Source organism: Populus euphratica, unplaced genomic scaffold, assembly GCF_000495115.2.
Source record: "Populus euphratica unplaced genomic scaffold, PopEup_1.0 scaffold29.1, whole genome shotgun sequence".
Classification (NCBI taxonomy): Eukaryota; Viridiplantae; Streptophyta; class Magnoliopsida; order Malpighiales; family Salicaceae; genus Populus; species Populus euphratica.
The window spans coordinates 210,314-232,011 of record NW_011499888.1 but is presented as its reverse complement, the minus strand read 5'-3'; the positions used below and the strand labels follow the sequence as shown (position 1 = coordinate 232,011).

The 21,698-nt window shown below is 30.8% G+C and overlaps 2 protein-coding genes across 3 annotated transcripts; both read right to left on the bottom strand.

The window, feature by feature from the left end:
- Positions 1–666: 666 nt before the first annotated feature.
- Positions 667–3,440, bottom strand: CCR4 (CRINKLY4 related 4). Its single transcript, XM_011033214.1, has one exon. It carries the CDS (start codon positions 3,210–3,212, stop codon positions 897–899), a length of 2,316 nt encoding a protein of 771 aa, XP_011031516.1. The 5' UTR covers positions 3,213–3,440; the 3' UTR covers positions 667–896.
- Positions 3,441–10,868: 7,428 nt separating this feature from the next.
- LOC105130637 (Leucine-rich receptor-like protein kinase family protein) lies at positions 10,869–15,941 on the bottom strand. 2 transcript variants are annotated; one of them, XM_011033212.1, is made up of 4 exons: positions 15,171–15,941; positions 15,001–15,066; positions 11,697–14,367; positions 10,869–11,426 (listed from the first exon to the last, which is right to left on the bottom strand). In XM_011033212.1, exons 3-4 carry the CDS (start codon positions 14,257–14,259, stop codon positions 11,056–11,058), a joined length of 2,934 nt encoding a protein of 977 aa, XP_011031514.1. In that variant the 5' UTR covers positions 14,260–14,367; positions 15,001–15,066; positions 15,171–15,941; the 3' UTR covers positions 10,869–11,055. The 2 variants fall into 2 exon arrangements, with proteins under 2 accessions (XP_011031514.1, XP_011031515.1); XM_011033213.1 differs by having other exon boundaries at positions 15,484–15,941.
- Between the last annotated feature and the right edge of the window lie 5,757 nt (positions 15,942–21,698).

Below are 21,698 nucleotides of genomic sequence, written 5' to 3'. Positions count from 1 at the left end.
AAGTCACTCAACATGTTTAATTTTTTTTTTTAAATTAGGTTAATCTTGAGTTTCTCTTATGAGTGTATTTTCTTCTTTTTGAATGAGAATATTTGTTAGAATGCTAGACTCAAGAACGACCAAATAGAGCTCTAACACTGCACTTCTGTTATAAGACCAGGAACAAGCCTGACTTATTGAAGATCTTGGATAGCAAGGATCAATTTATACTTTGTTGTCAAGCATCACGAAAACTTCTTGTCAAGGATCAACACTGCACTTCTGTAATTAGGACTCGTTGGTTCTTATAAACCGCGAGGAAGCTATAGTCAGAAACCGTTCATAGACGCGTTGGACGTGTTCTGGTATGTGCTATAAGCTATTATTGTTGACATTGCATAGCGCCATGATTTCGAAGACTTCTCAAATCATTGAACCACTGGGCCAATAGTTTTTTAGAAGTAAAGATAGGCCTTTGTAAACCTACCTATATTTTATGCAAAACCTTTTTAAATCAGTCGCAATCATAACTTAAATAATTCAGCTGAGCTAAGAAAACGGGGTAGCAGTCTCCCTGTCCTTCCTGTGGTGGTTATGGTGCTATTGGAAAGGGTTGACTCCATTCTTTGGTGCATTCGTGTTGTAATGGAAGAAGTGAATTCAAATCTGAAAGTTGTAAGAATCATAGAAAGAAAGAAACTGTAATGATTTTGTGTTAGGCACGTCGTCATAAACTTTTTGCCTCATCAATGAACAAATTGAAGGAGAATTTTCCTTGTATTTGACAAAAAATGGCTTAGACTACTATTTACTATACACTCAACACACAAAAGAAGAGGACTATTTCATGGCACATGTTTGATGCCGAGCTCTAGAGAGAGATGCACATATTGACCAGTTCTTTCTGTGTTAACCTCTCATGTGGAACCACTGGTTGTGGACCGGGAAAGCGATGTTGGGTGCACCAGGCACGCCGCCAATGCCTTCTCTAGGCTATTTACAACACCAGTCATGGATGGCCTGTCTCGACCTTCAAGTGTCACACAATCTGCTGCTAAGTACCCTATGTATATCACTGCCTCAATTTCAAACGGCGTTGGTGGCGGCACTCTTGAGTCTAAAACTCTATGGATTTCATCTTGGACAATGTAGGGCACAACAAAATCCACCACATTCCTAGGCACCCTGTTTTCATTTTTGTGGATGGCCTTGAGCCCGGAGAGTAGCTCCAGCAACACTACCCCAAAACTGTAGACATCACTCTTCGTGGTCAACTGCTGGAGTCTATAATACTCTGGGTCAATGTAACCCACCGTGCCAGCTGCGCGGAGTGAGAGGTGTGACATGTCATCTTCGGGGCCCATCAAAGAGAGACCGAAATCAGACACCTTGGCAGTCCACGTGGAGTCGAGCAATATGTTTGATGACTTGATATCACGGTGGATGACTGGTGGCACTGCGTATGTGTGAAGGTACTCGACGCCTCTGGCTGCATCTAGGGCTACCTTGATGCGTGCAGCCCATGACATTAACGGTGAGTTCTCGAGCTTGTGGAGATGGTCATGAAGGGTGCCGTTGTGCACATACTCGTAGACTAACACCCGCTCATTGCTATCTTCGCAGAATCCTAATAACCTGACAAGATTCTTGTGGTGGAGTCTTGAAAGAGATTCAAGCTCATTGACAAATGCACTGTCCTTGTCCTCTTGACGCCTTGTTCCGACAGCGTATGAAGAAGTGTTTGATATCTCAGCTCGCTTGATAGCTACTTCACGGCCATCCTCTAATGTTGCTTGATAAACTGAACCAAAGCTTCCCGTGCCAATTGTTTTATCGTGTGAGAAATTGTTGGTGGCTTCAAGTATAACTTGCAAAGAGAACTCCTCCAAGTGACCCGCATTTCCCATGCTAGCCAACTGGCTCAGCCGCTTCTCGAAGACCGGCGATGCTTCTTCAGTTTGTGGGGCATGAGGTTGGCTTGGACCACCACCCTGTTCAACAGGGGCTCCTGGTCCGGTCCCATCCAAGCGACCGGAATCATGAACGCGGCAGCCTCTACACTTGCAGTACTTGAAGAGAAAGAACCCAATGACTAGCAATAAAATGAGGGAACCCACACATCCCACCACTAAAAAAGCTATCATTTTACCGCTCCATTTGCACCTCTTTTCTAGTGCAGGTGGAACACTATTACGGATATTTTTCTTGGAATGCAGGCAAATCTGTTGTCCCACGGGACACAATGTGCCAGATCCTTCCATGATACCATCTAGACCACAAGAACTTCGACAGGGGCCTGGCAATACATCCTTAAACACAACTGAATTGGGGTTAAAATTCTCATTACCCCAACAATACAAGGAAAGATTCGATTTCAGAACTCCACAGAAGACTTTTCTTTTCGCTTCAATAGTACTAAAGTAAGTCTCCCTAAACCTCTCTGGCAAACTGAAATTATCTTGCCCCCAACAAACTACTGTCTCATCAGTCCGCAGAGCGCAACTACGATTCTCCCCCAGGGCCATTGATATGAACTCACCTTGCGGCAGCTTCTCCCCTGCCATACTTCCCCAACAATCCAACTTACCAGTAAAATTTATAGCACAAGCATGCCCAGACCCAGCAGCAATTGCTCTATAGTTCCCTTTGGGCTCTTGGCCAACAACAGCATTATAACTTCCAAGACAAGCAATATTCCCAGATTCTAATAGCCCACATACGAAATCTTCACCAACAGCCATACTTGAAAAATTCTGATCCACACTGCTAGTCTTGAACTTTCTCCGTGGCCAGCATTCGAGGCGATTAGTGGCATTAACTAGACCACAAGTCACAGAATTTCCTGCTTCCAGTTGACTGAGAGCCAGGTCTTGATAAATTCTCTTGTAGGTCATGTTATTACCATTAACAGAGAATCTCCAACAAACCAAAGTTGAAGTAGCAGGAGACAAAGACAAGGATATCAAACCACAGAGGAATCCATCTCCACCAACTATGGCAGAGAAGGAAATATTAGAATTCAAAGGGATTTGAATTCCACTAGGAAAACTTGAACAGTTTAGAGAAGACTGTGTGGCACCAGGGACATGTACTAACGCACATACCAATGTTTGGTTAGAAGTTTCAGATATCGACACAGTCGAGAGGGGAGAAACGAATGGAATGAAAGAAGAAGAAAGAACGAAGTAGAAGAAGAGATGAGGAAGAGGTTGGCTAAAGAAATAACAAGCCATAGAAAGAATGGTTTGTGGGATAACTGGATACTAGTTTCATGGTGGTACACAAGACAAGAAAAGAAGAAGGTGGTGATGATATTTAGAGGTGGACTAACGTAGCATTTTGAAGATGTATTTGGATTTATGAAGAAAAGAGAGTAAAGAAACGCGGTTTGATAGAGTTCGTAAAGGAGGACCATAGACCAGGTCCTTCAAGAACATTTTTATTGAAAGACTTTAGGCAGGGATTTAGAAATCTAGAGAGAGCGTGTGGTCAATAGTTGCGAGAGAGCGAGTGGTCAACCGTTGAAACTTGAAACTCGAAATACAAAAAATAATAATAATATAAAAAAAAAGAAATGCAATGACAAAAGCAACGAAAAATAATTATTGCAAAGACGAAAACATCGTCAGGCCATACAAATGATTCCACAATTTTTTATGCGAAAAGATTAATGAGGCATTTTCGCTCTCATTTCTCAATGGATATATTCGATTCGGGTTCAGATTAATAATTATAATCAATTTAATTTTTAAAATTTTATAAACTATTAACTCCATTCATTTATTTTTTTTACCTGAACAGATTAGATATATCAATTGATTTTTTTTTCTTTTGTAAATATTCTAAGATATCTATAAGTTGAACATATAAAGTTTATTATTTTTTAATTATTAAAAAATCAATTTAACTAAAAAACTTAAGATGTTATGTGAGGTTTCAAAATATAATTTATATTATTTTTTAAGATTTTTTTTAAGTAAAAGCTTTTTAGATTTGAAACTAGCACAAACTCACATTTATTTTGTATTTAATTTTTATCAAATAAATATAAATAATAAGATTTGAACTCGTGACCGCTAAGTCATCAAGACTCTGATACCATATCAAATAATCATCTCAACCCAATAGCTTAAGCTTTTAGATAAAATCCCAAGATATGACTTATATTATTTTTTAACACACCCCCTCAATTGAAAGCTCTTTAAATTTAAAACTTAAACAGACTCATATTACCTTATATTTAATTTTTATCAAATTAATGAGGATCGTGAGATTTGAACCTTCATATTACCTTATATTTAATTTTTATTAAATTAATGAGGATCGTGAGATTCGAACCTTTACCATTTGGTTATCAAGACTTTAATACTATGTCAAAAAAACAATTCAATCCAAAAATTTAAGTTGTTAAATAAAATTTCAAGATATGATTTATATTATTTTCTATTATCGACGATCCCAAAAAATCACACCTAAAAGGCAGGTAACTGAATAAATTAATTTACTAGATATATTTGAATCGCTTTTTAGACTTCTAAACCCCTTGTCTACAATCTGCATAACAAGGAAGCAAAATTAATGCAATGGTGAAAAAAAGGAGCAATTATGTGAAGGAAAAGATGAAATTAATAACTGCAGTCCCAATCCCAATCCCAAATCCATAAAACACAACATATTTCTCTACCTTCTTATTAATATTTTTAGCTAGCCACTAAGTAATTATAAAGAAGTTTTGGAATTAGCAACACAAACACTAACACCAGCACAAAGTTTATAATATTCAATACAATTTAAATTTCATTTTTGTAATTAAAAAATTCATATAAAATCAAAATATTGGTGAAATAAAAGAATAATTTAATAAAAATTTGCTAATCCTTTGACAAAACTCCTATCATTTAATTTTAATCGCATGCCACATGTATTATCCTCACGAAAGAGAAAAGGATATAGGTATATGAACACAATTGATCTTTTGTGATAATTCTTCAATATATAGTCATAAGAACACTACATGCCTTTACTTAACAAAATTTCTTCTTTTTATTGTCAACAAGATTATTTTTATAAGATTGGTAAAGAAACCATGTTGGAGTTATAGATGGAGTAAACTCTAAAAAAACCCAAATTAAGTTCTTAAAGGCTAATAATAGGAAAATGTCATGTTTTGAAGGAGTCTACAATTGCCGTGGGATTTATCATTTGAATTTTAGAGGTGTTGACAAGTAAAATATTTGTTTGTTGTCAAAAAGGAAAGAAATCGGGAAGGATATTTGGTTTTTTAATCATTGAGTTTGGTTTAGATATTGAAGTTTTGCTATATAACATAAACCAACTACAATTTAATTGTTATAATCTATGGGTTAACATAACAAGATTTAATAGGAAAGATGTGGTCTTTAAATATATGGAAAAGTTTAATAAAAAATATGTGATAGGAAGATTTAATTTATGCTTTTTATATAATGATATCTTGTTATAAATGTTGTTATGTCATCGTAATTCTTTTGAGGCTCATAATCACTTATTACTTTTGCAATGGTTGACTTTATATTTTACTTTATAGATTTTTTATATGATTTTTCCATTATTATTTGATATTGTTCATATTTAATTACCTTTTAATATTTCATGTGATTTTCTTTGCTAAGTTAATATCTTGGGTTTTTTCATATCAAATCCCATAATAATAACCCTCCCTTAAAATCCGATCATTTGAAAATTTAAAAATCTCTGGATTATATAAAAGCTTCTACACCTCACATGTTTTAAAGAATTAAAAATTGATATGTGTCCTTATATCCAATCCATAAAACTTAAAAACTAGTGTAAATACAAAAGAGATTGAGCTAGGTGAAGATACATATGGATTCAAAATGTAAAAGAAATTTCAAATTACAGTTTCATTATTTTAACATGACAGGTTTTTTAGTCATAACTTAGAATATAATGACAATTCTATAAATAATCTAAATATTTTTATTCATTTTTTTATGTAGATATAAAGTGTTATACAACATATAAATAATAGGATGTAAATTGTACTTTTTTAAATAATAAAAATAAATTGAAAAACATAACTAAATTAAAGGAAGGTCCAAGGAATTTTCACTTTTTAATTTTTTTTAAGAAATCTGTTTTATTTTATTTTATTTTATCAAAGAGATGACTTAGTGGTATTATGATCCTTAAATGGGTTATATCACTTGAATGTTGATACTTTATCGTTTTCATAATAAAAATTACAAAAAAAAATTATTATTTTATGTGTGATTTTTCGTATATTGTTTTTTTAGAATTAATCTAGTAATAACATCATCCTTAAACAAATCATATTAGTTTGATGTTGAAAAATATTGAATATGATTGATACAATTTGTTTTCAAATATATATATATGTCATTAACAATATCCTTTTTATTCACTTTTTTATTATATAGTAAACTATTATCCTACTAGAGGAGTCATCTTTGATATGATAACATTCAATTTTTTGAAAAAATTATATCAATAAATATTATTTTAACTTTTATTTGTCAACATGAGTTTTATAATTCTTTGATTTGTGTAAATGTTTGCTTAAAAATTTTCATGCGTTAGAACACATTACCTCATCATTGCAAGTAAATATGAGTTGGGTTAACATGACTCTACCTACACCTAGTAAGTGTGACCGGAGGCTTTCAAGTTCATTTCTGACACAATAATTAAAAAAAAGTTTGATGTCCAATTTATTACTTATTATCCTTTAAGATCTAACACTTATAAGCTCAAGTCCAATACCATTGTCTTAGGTTCTAGTAGTTTTTTTTTTTTTTAATAATAAACATGCATATGCTAGTTGTGTTAATTTGATAAAAGAACACCATTATTTAAACCCAAACTAGTCATGCTAGTCATGTATAAGTCCACTGCTATGACTGGAACACACACCCCTTTGTATTTTTGTACTCTCTGAAATACTACAAATTTTATATATATAAATTATTATTATTATTATTGACTTGATTTTTTTAAAGGATTGGAAGTTCATTCCCAATATCCATATCTGTAAAATATGGTATGAATGATATTGCAATTTGCAAGTGCATATTTACTGGGAAGAAAATGATGATATTGGCTTACCTTATTCCTTGCCACATATATGATTTTGTTAGCTAATAAACTAAGAAGGATTAAGAAATAAAAAATAAATAAATAAATAAATTCTTAAGAGATAGGTCCCCTATGTTTTCTTTCTTTCCTTATTTTTGGAATACTTAAAGGTTATCATCCAGAAGAATTTATTATCTTGAATACATCACTTTAATATAAAAAATTGTATATTCAAATCATCCCAAAAAAAAAAATATGGCCTCGGCTTACCTACAAACTACATCACTTTAATATAAAAAATTGTATATTAAAATCATCCCAAAAAAATCTGGCCTTGGCTTACCTACAAACAAAAAAAATAAATGAATAAAGGAAGAGAACAAGAATTATTAAAGAAAAAGGACTGTTATGAACCAATATTAAGAAAAAAAACAAAAAACAAAATACGTACCTAAAAGCCTAATGGTTAGTTATAAGATGCTGGTTCGTAAGTAATGAGTTAATTGCACTGAATAAAAATTTTATTTTATTTTTATATTATTTAAATATATATTTAAATAAAAAATATTTTAAAATATATTGAAAAAAGTTAAATTGGTAACTACTAAAAAATAATTATATATTTTTTTATCAACAGTTTTTAATCAAATTAATAATTATTAAAAAATAATCATAAATTTTTTTTATTAATACAAATATTTGGATCAGTTTTTATATATCTCGAGTAATTCGTAAATTTTAAAATTAATTATTATATAAAATTTATAAAATTTAAAATTTTATAAAATTTAAATTAATAATTTTTAAAAAATAAATATATAATCAGTCCAGTTGATTATACTCCACAACTCATATAAATTAATAAGTTAATGGAGAAAGTCATGCATGTAACCTAAAGTGATGTAATTATAAGTCGTAAGAATGAGATTGGAGTTTAATCCAAGTGGAAGTGCCTGACTTCTGCCTTCTGGAAGTTTCCGACAAGCTGCATACAATAACGGGGGTAAGGATTTTGTCTCCGATACAATGATCCGGTCCCACAGCGCAGACATTTCAACTTTTCTTTTTATTTAAGAGCTGAAATTTGAAATCAGAGTCTGAGATTCCAATGAATAGTCGTTCCTACTTTATAAATAAATAAATAAATAAATAAATATATATATATATATATATAAAAGGAAATTATTGGTAAGGATTTTCCATGCACTTGCACCTACTACATTTCCTACGTATTGTGACTTTGACTCTCACTCCTTACTCTAACGGGCATTGTCTCCTTTTCATGGTATTATTTATATTTTTTAAATTGTTTTGATGTATTTATATTAAAAATAAAAAAAATATGTTTTTACTATGTTTTTAAATAAAAAATATTTTCAAAATTAATTACTTTTATAATAGTAAATGAACTTTTAAGTTCTATTTGATTTTGAGGTTTTGCAATGTAACTTTAACTCTATTTATGAGGGGAATTAAGGTTGCAAAACTCCCTTTTCTTTCATTTTTGCAACTCCAACCTGAACTCCAAACAGCACCTTAGTAGTCTTATTAGCCAAGCAAGACTCTTTTTCATTCATATTTGCATCTCCAAGATTATAATCTGAAATTCATATGATTGAGTACAGACTTGCTTAATTCTAGGCTACTAGCAGTCTTTAGATATTAATTTAAGTTGTTTGACATCTCGGTATAAAATATTTTTTAATTTTTTTAATTTTTAACAATAATACATCAAAATTATAAAAGAAACATGAACTCCAAACAGCACCTTAGTAGTCTTATTAGCCAAGCAAGACTCTTTTTCATTCATATTTGCATCTCCAAGATTATAATCTGAAATTCATATGATTGAGTACAGACTTGCTTAATTCTAGGCTACTAGCAGTCTTTAGAAATTAATTTAAGCTGTTTGGCATCGCGGTATAAAATATTTTTTAATTTTTAACAATAATACATTAAAATTATAAAAGAAACATTAAAAAATATTAATTTAATAATTTTTTCAAAACAAATAATTTTTAAAAAATATCTAAAATTATAAACTAGCACGTTCTCAAACAGATTTTAAATAGCTCCCCTCATTCCTATTATTTGTTTGATTTAGTTGAGTTGTGGTTGTAAATTCTTTTCCATCCATTAAAATCAATTCCCATTTGCATTCAAATTCGATTATTTATAAAAAATAAAATCTCTCGAACTTCCCTTAAATTCCAACTTAGGATAATGTCGGAGACAAACACCCCATCTAAGCCAACATTTCTATAATTGAGGTCGGGATAATTAATAATTAGAGAATATGCTCAAACCTAAAAGATTATTGTGATCTTACATAAACCCTTCTTGCGTTGTCCTCTATGTTTCTTATACTATCGATCTCTTTAAATAAATAAATTTTAAATTTGATTCACATTTTACTCTCCCAAATAATGCATTCCCCATGTAGGTGTTCTAAAATCTCCTATATCTACTCCCAAGAATTATTAATAGATTTGGTGGGACGTGGAGCAAACAAGACTACTCTCCCAAATAATGCATTCAATCATTCTTATTTTATAAATAGTTTTTTTTGTTGAAAAAAATTTAGACCGTTTTTCAATTTATACATGTCGTCCTTACGCGCGCAGATATACATAATTAGTAATCTTAAATATTTTAAAATTAACTAGCCTTGATTATTTCATTTTAAATATATTAAATCTCAGCTTATATGGATCTTAATTAAATTGTTAATAATCTTATTTACTAAACAAACGCTGTATAATGTTTTGATTATTGTTTTTTTACTTGTATTTATCTATAATATTTATGTGTTTTTAAAAGAAATAGTTAATTTCTTAAACAATTCATTAATTTAAATTATATTTTTATAGTAATTTTAATTTAATTGATGCCGATAACAAAATAATAATCATTTACTAAAAAACATAACATATTTAATCTTATAGTACATTAGCCAAACAAATTGTAAAATATTTTTTTGTTGCGGTAAGTAAATCCAATTGATTCTCAAAATATCTAAAATTAGTTGTGTTTATTTTTTAAAATATTTTTTATTTAAAAAATATCAAAATAATATTTTTTAAATTTTTAAAAATTATTTTTAATATTATTACATTAAAATTATTAAAAAAATATTAATTAAAAACAAATAAAAAAATCTTAAATTTTTTTAAAATATTTTTTAAATATAAAAATAAACCGGATCAAAATCCAAATCGACCATCTTTGGCTAAAATTTTAAGCTGAAATAACCTCCTCGGCACCTTGTGAGTTGTGAACGGGCTTCTCGATCCTCACCCATCAAGCTGACCCATCACCGAGGCTGACTCGTAGTCATTCGTGTGTATGTGGAAAATCCCCATACTGCCAAAACTCCTATGGACCCCCCATGGAATCTCTCCAAAAAACTGAATTGAGGAAGCCAGCTGTTCCAAATGGAGAAGAACCTCCTCTAGTGCCATTACCCCAATGATAATTAAGGCATGCTCCCCAACAAGCTATTTCAAGACTAAATGTTAGGTGGATTGTTTGCTTTTGATCGGACACCATAGATGGACTTTCTTTGTGCTGGGGATTCTCTGGTCCTAGAAAAGGAAAATGGCAGCACAAATAGTGCAGGGCCGAAGCTTTATATTTGCTGTAGTGATTGCTGGACTGGTTCACAATTAGTGCAGCTAAGCTGTGTTTGAAGCAGTCTTGAGCTTGCAAATTCTACCATCTCTCTGGCGCAGGCGAATGCAGTAATCATATTCGTGTGGGAAACATAACCATGTTGCAATTCACAGAGAAGAAGAAGCAAAAATCTGGCGCCAATGATAATTAAATATTGATTATGCTTGCAAATACATATATATATTCACGAAACGACGAGTCTAAGCACTCCATCAAACAACATCAGAATGCTTTTTACAAACCAGCATTATCTACTACTATATGTATATTATGTTCTCCAATTATGGCCGCAGTTGAAAAGGGAAATTACTAGAGAAAAACTTTTTCGTTTTTGTCAGAACTGTAATCAGGAGACCTGTAAGCACAAGAATCAGCATCGACGAGCATCTTCACTACCTCTCTCATAGTAGGGCGCAGATTCGGAAGCTTGGTCGTGCAAAGGACACCAATCTTCAAGACTTTGATCATTTCTTCTTGGGCAGATCCGGACGCCACTTCTTCGTCGAGAACCTTGAGGATGTTTTCACGGTCGTTGAGATTAGATAAAACCCAGTAGGCAATATCTTTTCCTTCTCCATATGCCTCGTCGATGGGCCTTTTACCAGTGACTAACTCTAATAGCACAACACCAAAACTATATACATCGCTCTTTTCAGTGACTTTAAGACTGTATGCCATCTCTGCATTAAGATATCAGTGTATGAATTAGAACAGTTCATTTCATGATAAGTAAGAGCTAGGTGAAATTTCTTAGGAATGCAGTTTCCAAAAGCATAATTGAGCATCGTAAAATTGTGAAAACTTCAATGTTAAATAAGTATGCAATTCTAGAAGGCAGAACAGAATAGCAGCTTCACAAAATTTCATACAAGTACGCGGGCATGATCAGCATGGAGTAGAAAAGGCATGATATCAAGCAAGTCTTGCAGAATAATAAGTTTCAAACTCACCAGGAGCAATATAACCATGAGTGCCAGTAAATGAGCTATTATCACACCCCTTAAGGGACATTTCTGCAAGCTTTGCAACCCCAAAATCAGCAATTTTTGGCTCATTATCTTCATCAAGTAAAATGTTGCTTGACTTTATATCTCTATGAAGAATAGGTGGGGAGCAATCATGGTGCAGATATGCAATTCCTTTAGCAGCTCCCAAAGCAATCTTATATCTCTGATTCCAATCCAATTCAGGCTGCCCATCTTTGATCCGTGTGTGAAGTGCTTGAAACAAGTTACCATTAGGCATGTACTCGAAAACCAGAAAACTTGATTCTCCTTTGAGTAAACTGGCATAAAGCTTCAGGATATTCCTATGCCTGATCTTCCCCAAAATCTCCATTTCGGCTTCCAGGAACTTCAGACCATCTCCCTTCCACAGTTGCTTTACAGCTACTGCACCACGGTTTTTCTTCAAATCCAAGCGATACACTTTCCCTGTGCCACCACAGCCAATCAAATTGTCTTCTTCCAGATCACATATTTCATCTGCATCAATATCCAATTGGTGGAAAGATGAAATTTTCCATTTCGGGTCTCCTTCCTTCTTCCCTTCCAAGTCGTTTTTCATCTCAGCTTGACCATGCTTGAAGTTCCGGTAACTCAAAAGTAGCATACCAGTCAAAACAAAAACCAGCACACATGCTATTATTGAGAACAAGACCAGCTTATCTCCAAACTTCCTTCCTTGATCTTGTCTTCCCAAGCAAACCTTTATCCCTGAATTTATAATGGTTTTGGAATTTTCATCAACACAAAGTTCCTTGTTACCAATAAATGCTCTGTCTCCACCCATTGTCAAAAGAACTGAGGGAACTCTTCCTGACAACTGGTTTTCAGACAAATCAATGGAACTTAGCTTCAACTTTTCTAAACCTTCCGGGATCAAACCAGTTAGCTTGTTTCGTGAAAGATTCAGAGAGTTTAAAGAGCTCATCAATGTAATAGTACTTGGGATTCGACCACTTAAAGAATTTGAAGCAATATTCAAGTCGACAACTCTGGCACAATCCCCCAGTTCTGATGGTATGGGTCCTGTCAATGAATTCTCTTCCAAATGCAATGATGATAACTGCTGCAAAGAACCAATATCAGAAGGTATTACACCAGAGAAGTTATTATTATTCAAGTACAACTTCTCTAGATTCATTAGCTTGCCAAGTTCAGATGGGAGCTGACCCGAAAACCTATTGTTTTGCAAAATCAACTGATTCAAGCTGGTAGAAAACCTAATTTGAGGAGATACTTCACCAGTGAAGTAGTTATCGCTGAAATCAATTATACTGGCAAATGGCATTGCCCAAACCCCCTCCGGAATCTTCCCTGTCAACTGATTCTTATTGACCCTGAACCTCCACAAAGTTTTGCACTCAGCATACGAGTCCGGTAACACTCCAGAAAAACTGTTTCCCAGGGCAAGCAAGTACTGTAACTGCTTGCTTTCGCACAAGAACCTGGGAAAACTACCTGAAAATTGATTTTCAGATATATCAATACTGTTTAATGGTGAGAACCGGCCGAAATTGGTTGGGAACTCTCCTGAAAAATTGTTTTGGTAGATTGAGAAGCCATTGAGATGGCGCATCTCTCCAAAACCAGCAGGGATTTCTCCTGAAAAGTTGTTTTGATGACCCTGAAAAACCGTCAAACTCTTCAAGCTACCAATACCCTCAGGCAGCTTCCCATATAACTGATTAGAAGAAACATCAAATTCCTGCAGAAGTGTGAGATTGGCAAGCTCTGGTGGGATTTCCCCAGTCAAATTATTATAAAAGAGCTCAATTTTAGTAAGCTTTCGCAACTTGGATATTGATTTTGGGAACTGCCCAGAGATCTTGTTCCGAGAGATATCCAATGTCTGCAAATTCTCCAGTTCGAATATGGATTCTGGAATCTCTCCTCTCAAATGGGAATTTGCCAGAAAGAGCCAAGTCAAGTTCTTCAGGTTTCCAATACTCTCAGGGATTTCACCAACATGATATTCATTTATCCCTAAACCAAGCGCAAGTAGCCCACTTAAATTGCCAATCCAGGATGGGAATCTACCAGAAAAGTAGTTCTCTGACAAATCAAGAATCTCCAAGTTTCTCAACGAAGAGAGATCTGGTATGACTCCCGCCATTTTATTCAGAGTGAGATTCAGTACTCTGAGCTTGCTACAGTTAATGATTCCATCTGGAAGCTTCCCGGAAATAGCATTTGAGGGCAACCATAGGGACATCAGACTTTCAAGGGCAGAAATGGATGGTGAAATCACGCCCGAGAGAGACTGATTATCAAATGAGATTGCAGTCACTTTCCCAGATAGAGGATCACAAGTAATCCCTGAGAATTCACATGGAGATTCTGATTCTTTCCATGACTCCAAAACATTCAAAGGGTCTTTCAGTTGCCTTTTGAAATCAAGCAAGGCTTGAGTCTCAACATCCAAAGACAAAGAAGGTGGGAAACTTGAGAGGGAAAGAAGGCAAATGACAGTTATAATGAATTGGAGGGAAAGAACTGAGGTTGTGGCCATTGTCGAAAAAGAATTGGTGTAAAATGGTCATTCAACAATAACTAGAATCATGTGGACCTAAAACCCTTCAGTTATTGCATTTGTCCATCGCTAACTTCCTGGAAACAGCTGAAGATAAAACATCCACTAATCATTACTCTATTATATACATTTGCAAATTGCAAAAATATTATATGATGGACTGTAAATGCCAGCACAGATTATCATATAAGCATACATGATAATAAAGCATTTAATATAGTTTATGTTGAGAAGCATCTAAGCTAAAGAGAGAGATCAGCAAAGGTGAGGTTAGAATGTCAATATTTGTCTTCAGCTGTGGATTATTATTCTAGGAACGAAAAAGAGAGTATCCTTTGAAGTCACTCATTGTTGTCTTTTCTGAGTAATGGGGTATGATTTGCTTAGCAAGTAAAGAAAATGATTAAAAAGTAATAATTTTCTAATAAAGATAATAATTAATTTAATTATAAATAGTTCTTAGACTAATCATAAGACAAAATCCAAAATCACTTTGAACATAAAGTAACTTCTCTAGTAGGCCTATCTCATAAAGTTCAAATCATAATTCCTAACCCAACTTCCATATGTCCCTCATACTCTTTTATTAGACTATTTTAATGGATCATAACAGCATAATTAACACCATCAAGATTCAAGAAAATAACATCACAAAGGAAAAACATTTAAAATTCTGGAAAAGAAAGACTAAAGTTAGAGAAACAAAGGTGTCTGCCTTACCTGGAGTTAATGGAGAAAAGTGTGAGAATCTGAAGCTGTATTTGTTCATTTCCATGTCTTTCTGTTCTGGAACATAAAATGACAGGAACATTTCAATATTTGTTTATCCTTCTCAATGAATCAAAAGCAAAAAGAAAAGGATGATATGCAAAATCTATACAACAAATTACCAAGAGTGGAAATCTCGTGACCACAAAAAGACAGGTTCTTGAGACAGAAATAGCTGGAGAAAATTGAAACGTTTCTGTAACTTATGGGGATTAGAAAACAAGTTCTGTTCTGTTCTGTTCTCTCTCGTTAAAGAACAAGAAAAGAAGTGGAGGAATTCGATTCTAAAGAGCAAGTCATAATATTAAGAAGAGAAAACGAGCTTGGTTCTTGGCAGCCAAGAAAGCTTACTCCAAACAGAATCAAATGGTAGAACTCCCCGAGAAAATCACTATCTTGGAAACTATAAATGAGAGAAAGAATGAATAACTCAACTGTGCATCCCAAGAAGAGATGGTTTTGGCTTCCAAGAGTTACTGTACAAGTATTGTATATCGAAATTGAACAACGAAACAACGGCACAAAAGCTGGCGCTGGTACAGGAAGTGGGTAGCGGTAGTTTTCTCGAGAAAAGAAGGTGGTTGGCAACAATATTTAAGACAGAAAAATTCCCAAGAAGGTAAGAGAGCAGCTTTACATACAACCAAGACCACTAATGAGAAGAGAGTATGATTAGAAGGGGAAGATGAGGAGAGGAAGGAAGTGGAGGGGAAGCATTAGTGGAGATGATGATGAGCAGAGAGGAACCATGCTTTGAAGTAGGAGTGTTGGCGTTTAGTCAGCATGTTAAGTGGGAGGGGAGAGTTCCATCACCATAGATGGCAGAGGTAGTGTATTTTGTTTTGATTTGCATTAATTATTTTTTGTGTCGTAAGATTTGGACTTGTGTGTGATAGACAGGATCAGATATGTGAAGTTGCAGTGTCATTTTAAGTCCGTGTTTGGATGGAGGGAAATTAGAGTGGTGACAAAAGGGTCAGAAGCAAGAACAGGAAAATACTGTAGCACAAGACAGCACTTTCTCTATTTTCCGTACAAGAGACTGCAACGTGACCAAATGATCGAAACAACCACCTATTGAGAGTTTTACTGGCTGCAATTATGTTGATTTTACTAGTTTATTTCTTGGTGCTATCATTGGACTAAAAAATTTTGCCATGTAAAAAAATAAAAAAATCTCGACGGTAAAAATTTGTGGTATTTTTATTAAACTTTTTATAACTATTTAAATTTAAAAATTTATGATTTGATTTTTTGTTTAGCTTAGATTTTAAATTAAGTTATATAAAAATTATTTCGATATAATTTTATTAACTAATTGGTTAAAATAAATACAAAAACACAAAAAATTAGCTTAATCATAGTTATCAGCTAAATTTATAATCAGCTTATAAACTTTACTAGATTATTTTATTTCATTTTATTATTTAATAAAAAAATAAAAAAATTAATTTATTATTAATTTAATATTAAATAATAAAATTAAAAAGAAATTACATTAATAATTAAAAAAATAAAATGACCAATTAAAAAACCCCAAAGTGCTTTATACAATAAAATCCAAACGTCTAGCCTTTGGCCACTATTTAAAAAAACAATTCAACCTACAACCTTTAGCCACTAACACATACTCTTCAACCAAGATATGACACGAAATTGTTATAAAATAATTAAAAATATTTCTTAACCTTGTTAACTATTTATATAAACAATTAAATTGAAACTCATGGTTGTAATAATTAATTAACTTTATTTTTTTTTCTATTTTAAGTGTTTACTTTTTTTTCTTCAATCTTTTCTATATTTAAATATATGTACCTCTTCTTTTTCTTTAATTAATTATATGTGTTATTAAATTGTTGATGACATCTCTAGTATATGAACACATGTCACTTTTTAATGTGGTTCTAATATCATGTAAAATTTACATGGCCGAGAATAAAGGGTAAAAAAAATTGTTATAAGTCAAAATAAATATTCTACTTTTATTCATTTAAGTCTTATTATAAAAAAGCTATAACAACTCTTTTATATAAACAAAATTATAACACCCTATTAATATTGAATAGAAAAATAAAAAAAAAACACCCTATTAATATTGAATAGAAAAATAAAAAAAATAACTCCCTTAAAATAGAAAAACTAAAAACCCTAATAATATTTAATAAAAAAATAAAAAAAAAATAATCAAGGAAAATACTTATATCTCTATGTTAGAAAGAACTTGTAATCGAATTTAAATTATTTATAAAGTAAAATCTTCTTAATTGAAAACTAGCTTTCATCAAGAGAACATCCAATATAACTTCTTAAAGCAAAGCTTTCATAGAAAGAGAACCAATGATGATCTTGTGTGGGTGGTTTTATTGTGAATTTCATCATAAAGATTTGAAATAATACTACACAATAACTAATCACCAACAATAATTGAGCTTCATTGCAAGTCCTTTTTATCTTCCAACCAAAACAATTTGATAGCATGCAACAAATCTCTTTAGAAATTGTTAGGTTCTAATATCAAATGATGTGGCAATGAGATCAGCTAATACAAACAAGAACAAATGATATAAAATATTTATTATAAGTCAAAACCCACTAAAATTAAGAATACTATATCTATGAGAAGACATCTAAAATATTATTTTTATTTATTTATCGAAAGACTATTACAACCCTATCTCTCTCTCTCTTAATAGATTTTTCTAGTTTATATATGTATATTAAAAAATAAATTAAAATTAAAAGATTATTCTCTTCAAATAAAAAACTATAAAAACTTAACAATACTAGATAAAAATAGAAAAAGAATTCTAAAAAAAAATTAAAACATATTTATTTTCCCATAAAGCTTCCACATCACTTTTATAATTCTGGGATATGCTATTCATATAATTGAGAAAGATAAAAAAAATGAAAAAAATAATTCTATATAATTGAGAAAGATAAAAAAATGAAAAAAATAATTCTACTTTTTATTATTTTTTAGGTTATTGTTTTTTATTTAGAAACTTTAAAATCCTAAGCTAAAAAATAATGATGAAAATGAGAAAATGAGTAACATCATGTATTATAAAAAAAAATCGAAGGGATGAGAAACTTCCCTCTCATGAAACATACTTTACATCCTAATTATTTAAGTTTTACTTTGTTTTTTATTACCTAACTTTTCTATATTGTTTTATTATTAGTAATTATATACCCCACCATAAGGATGACATGCTTTATTTATCACATGTCATCAAAAATTTAATAACAAAAACATTTAATTAAAAAATAAATTAAGGCACAAAAATTTAAATAGAAAAAATAAAAAATAGATATATTTAATTGGAAAATAAAAGGAGGTGCATTAGGGTTTAAAATAAGCATTCATTCATTGGTAAGCATTATCTCAATGGATGTAAAATAAAATGAATTATATCCAATGAGTATTTTTTTATGCGTTTAATTTTTTTAGAGCCCAAATTTATTTTAATTCCTCTTTTATTTTTTATTTTTTCCCAATAAAATAAAGGATACGTTTGATGTACCAGGTTTAACACGTGGCCCCTCAAAGGCCCGTGCACCTCCATGTGTATATCATGGAGAGCCAGGTGGCCCGATACTCACGTGGCATTCCTCATCCGATGTGAGACAGGTGGCACCCATAAGGCCCATGTCAGATTCTTAACAAGGCTACTTGAATGCAGCATCTCCGACAAGAAAGCCACGTGGTCAAACTAGCTCATGCAATCGCCGCCCAAAAGGACACATAATACATGTATTGAATGTACTTGCGATTCTTGTACCTCTTTCTAGACCATAATTTTTCAGCCCGAGTACTAGGCTTGACTTATGAACCCTTACGGTTAATTTAAGTTGACTTAAATGGTAAAAAACAATTAAATAATATTATTTAAAAAAATTATAATATCACAAGTTAATTAAGATTTTTTGTTAATTTATATAGCAAAGCCAAACTAAATTTAATTAATTCCAAAATTATTTTTTTTCCATAGATTATAAAGGTATTTTATATAATTTTTACTTTTATTTTTAATTATTTTTAAAAAATATTTTTAGATTGAATAAATATTAAATTGATGTTTTTAATTTTATAAAGGTTTTAATATATTGATGTTGAAAATATAAAAAAATTATTTTTATATATTTTCACATAAAAATTATTTTTAAAAACATTTTAAATAACAAATTCAAGCAAACAAGCCTACACCACCCATAATCAGTTTTTTACAGCAGTCCATGGTTATCTTGACGTCTGTCCTTGTATAATCCAAAATGATGGCAAGTAAGCCTATCAAATTATTTTTCATATAATACACTACGTCAATTCAAAATTATATAAATAATTTTAAACTCTAAGATACAGAGATCTTCTTTTTCCTCAAGCTATTTCTTCAAAGGACACAACATAACCATTTTTAGTTTTTTTTTTTTCTTTTGAAGTTAATACCAATTGAAGTATTTTATTATTTGAGAAGACTTTTATTATTATTATTAATTTTACAGGCCTCTTTATCTCAAGAGCTAAACAATTTTAATTGTATTTGGTAATATAATTACAGTTATTTTTAAAGTATTTTTTATTTTAAAAAATATATTAATTATTTTGTTATTTTTTAAAAATTATTTTTGAAATTAACACATTAAAATAATTTTAAAATATTAAAAATATATAAATTTAAAATAAAAAATAAAAAATAAATTTTTAAAAAATACTTTTGAAAAAACACGGTGTGAAACATGATTAGAAAAAAGAAACTTTAATTACAAAATTTCCACTACATCATCAACGTTTACTATGAGATATTCAATAAAAAATAATTACTTATTTTATTTCAAATCCCTAGTTGTCCATCCCAATTCTCAGACATTTTCATTTGGATTTTACCAATACTTCGTCCCTCTACTCTTCAAATTATTTCCATCAAGTCCCTCTTTTTTATTTCTGGTAAAAAAAATTGAAAACCAATCTTTATGCGCTGTTAACAATTACGCATGCAAAATACAATGCTTCACTTTAGTACTTTAAACGCATAGCAAGAACTAGACCAGAAAACCATCCTATCATGAAGAATCTAGATATAACTAGATTTATTATCATGCTATGCGGTGGATGGAATTGTTTTTTTATTAATAATAAAAAATTCAGATATTTATCCCATCTGATTTAATAACTTTTTATTTATTAATTTATTCTTCATTCAATTGTGCAATTTCTATTTTTTTAAAAAAAAAACTAAACATGACATGTACGTGAAACTAAAATAATAAAAAAATAGTCTATTTATATACGAGGATAAACTACCTTTAATTTTTTTTAAACACATATAATATATTATAGAAACCTAAATAACTCATTAATAGGTTTAAAAAGCAAAAACCAACTCGAATTAAAAATCTTTTAAAGTTTATATTTAACTAAAGGAACATCTCAATTAAACTCTTTTAATTGAATAAAACCTATTAATATTAAAAATAATATTTTTCATGATAAAAAATACCACAAACTATTGATTTGCTCTCTACAATCAAAATCCATGTGACTTTTTTTCTTATCTCAAACCAGTAACTTGAAAATTATGAAAAACTAAGTTTTAAATCAAAATTTTATTTTTAAATTAAAACTAAAGGGACAAACAAAGAACAATTTAGAAAGTAACAAGATCAAAATAAACTTTTCACACTAATTTTAAAATCATTATCTATTCTCACTGTTTTTTTTTTTGGTCTTTAAACTTCATCATTTCTTAATAAATTAAAAATAATTGACCATCAATTTAACGATCTAGAGATTAAATTGTAAAGAAAAAAATTGAGGATAAAAAAAAAATAGAGCATTATCCTGAACCACCGTACTTTGTATGTAGATATGTACCTGCGTGGAGTGCACTATTTTCTCTGGCCTTTTAATGTTTGTTAATGGTTTTGCCCACGTAGCATACATCCAATATCTGGCGATGGAAGTGATGGCAAGGACATGCCGACACATTGTGAGGCATTCAGACCAAGGATGATAATTTTATTTGGGTGTTTTGTTTTTTTAACTACGGCGATATATTTTGGTTTGGAGTATTTCAGCTTTATATATATATATATAATTTCAATTTAAATATAAAAATAAAATTACTTGAAATTATACAATATCAAGTGTCTAAACATCATTTTAAAATTTAAACATTCATAATTGTTAGCCCATGCAATGCTGTAAATCAGATTAATTTTTTTAATGTAAAAAGAGACATTTGAAAATATTAAGACCACCAGTCGCATTTATATGAAAATATTAAAAGAGGCTTGAGGCATGTAATTAATTCGCTGAAATATGGTCAAATCAATAACAATTAGAGACATATTTATTTATTTTTATGCGTTAAAAGTATTTTTAAAAAAAATTAAAATATTATTATATTTTGATTTTAATTTTCAAAGTATTTTTATTTAGAAAGGTATCAAAATAATATTTTTTTATTTTTATTTTTAAAAAATTATTTTTAATATTAGTATATTAAAATAATAAAAAAATATCAAAAAATAAAAAAAATATTATTTTAATATATTTATAAATAAAAATACTTTAAAAAATAAAGTTAAAATACAATTGTGCTTCTTTGCTTCTTTCCCTGTTGACTGAATTTTTAACGAAAATA

Bases quoted from the DNA above. Each gene is read 5' to 3' on its own strand.
- CCR4 (XM_011033214.1), bottom strand. From the start codon at position 3,212: ATGGCTTGTTATTTCTTTAGCCAACCTCTTCCTCATCTCTTCTTCTAC.
- LOC105130637 (XM_011033212.1), bottom strand. From the start codon at position 14,259: ATGGCCACAACCTCAGTTCTTTCCCTCCAATTCATTATAACTGTCATT. The intron at 11,427-11,696 runs GTGAGTTTGAAA...ATCTTAATGCAG, and splicing joins TCATGGTTATATTGCTCCTG to AGATGGCATACAGTCTTAAA.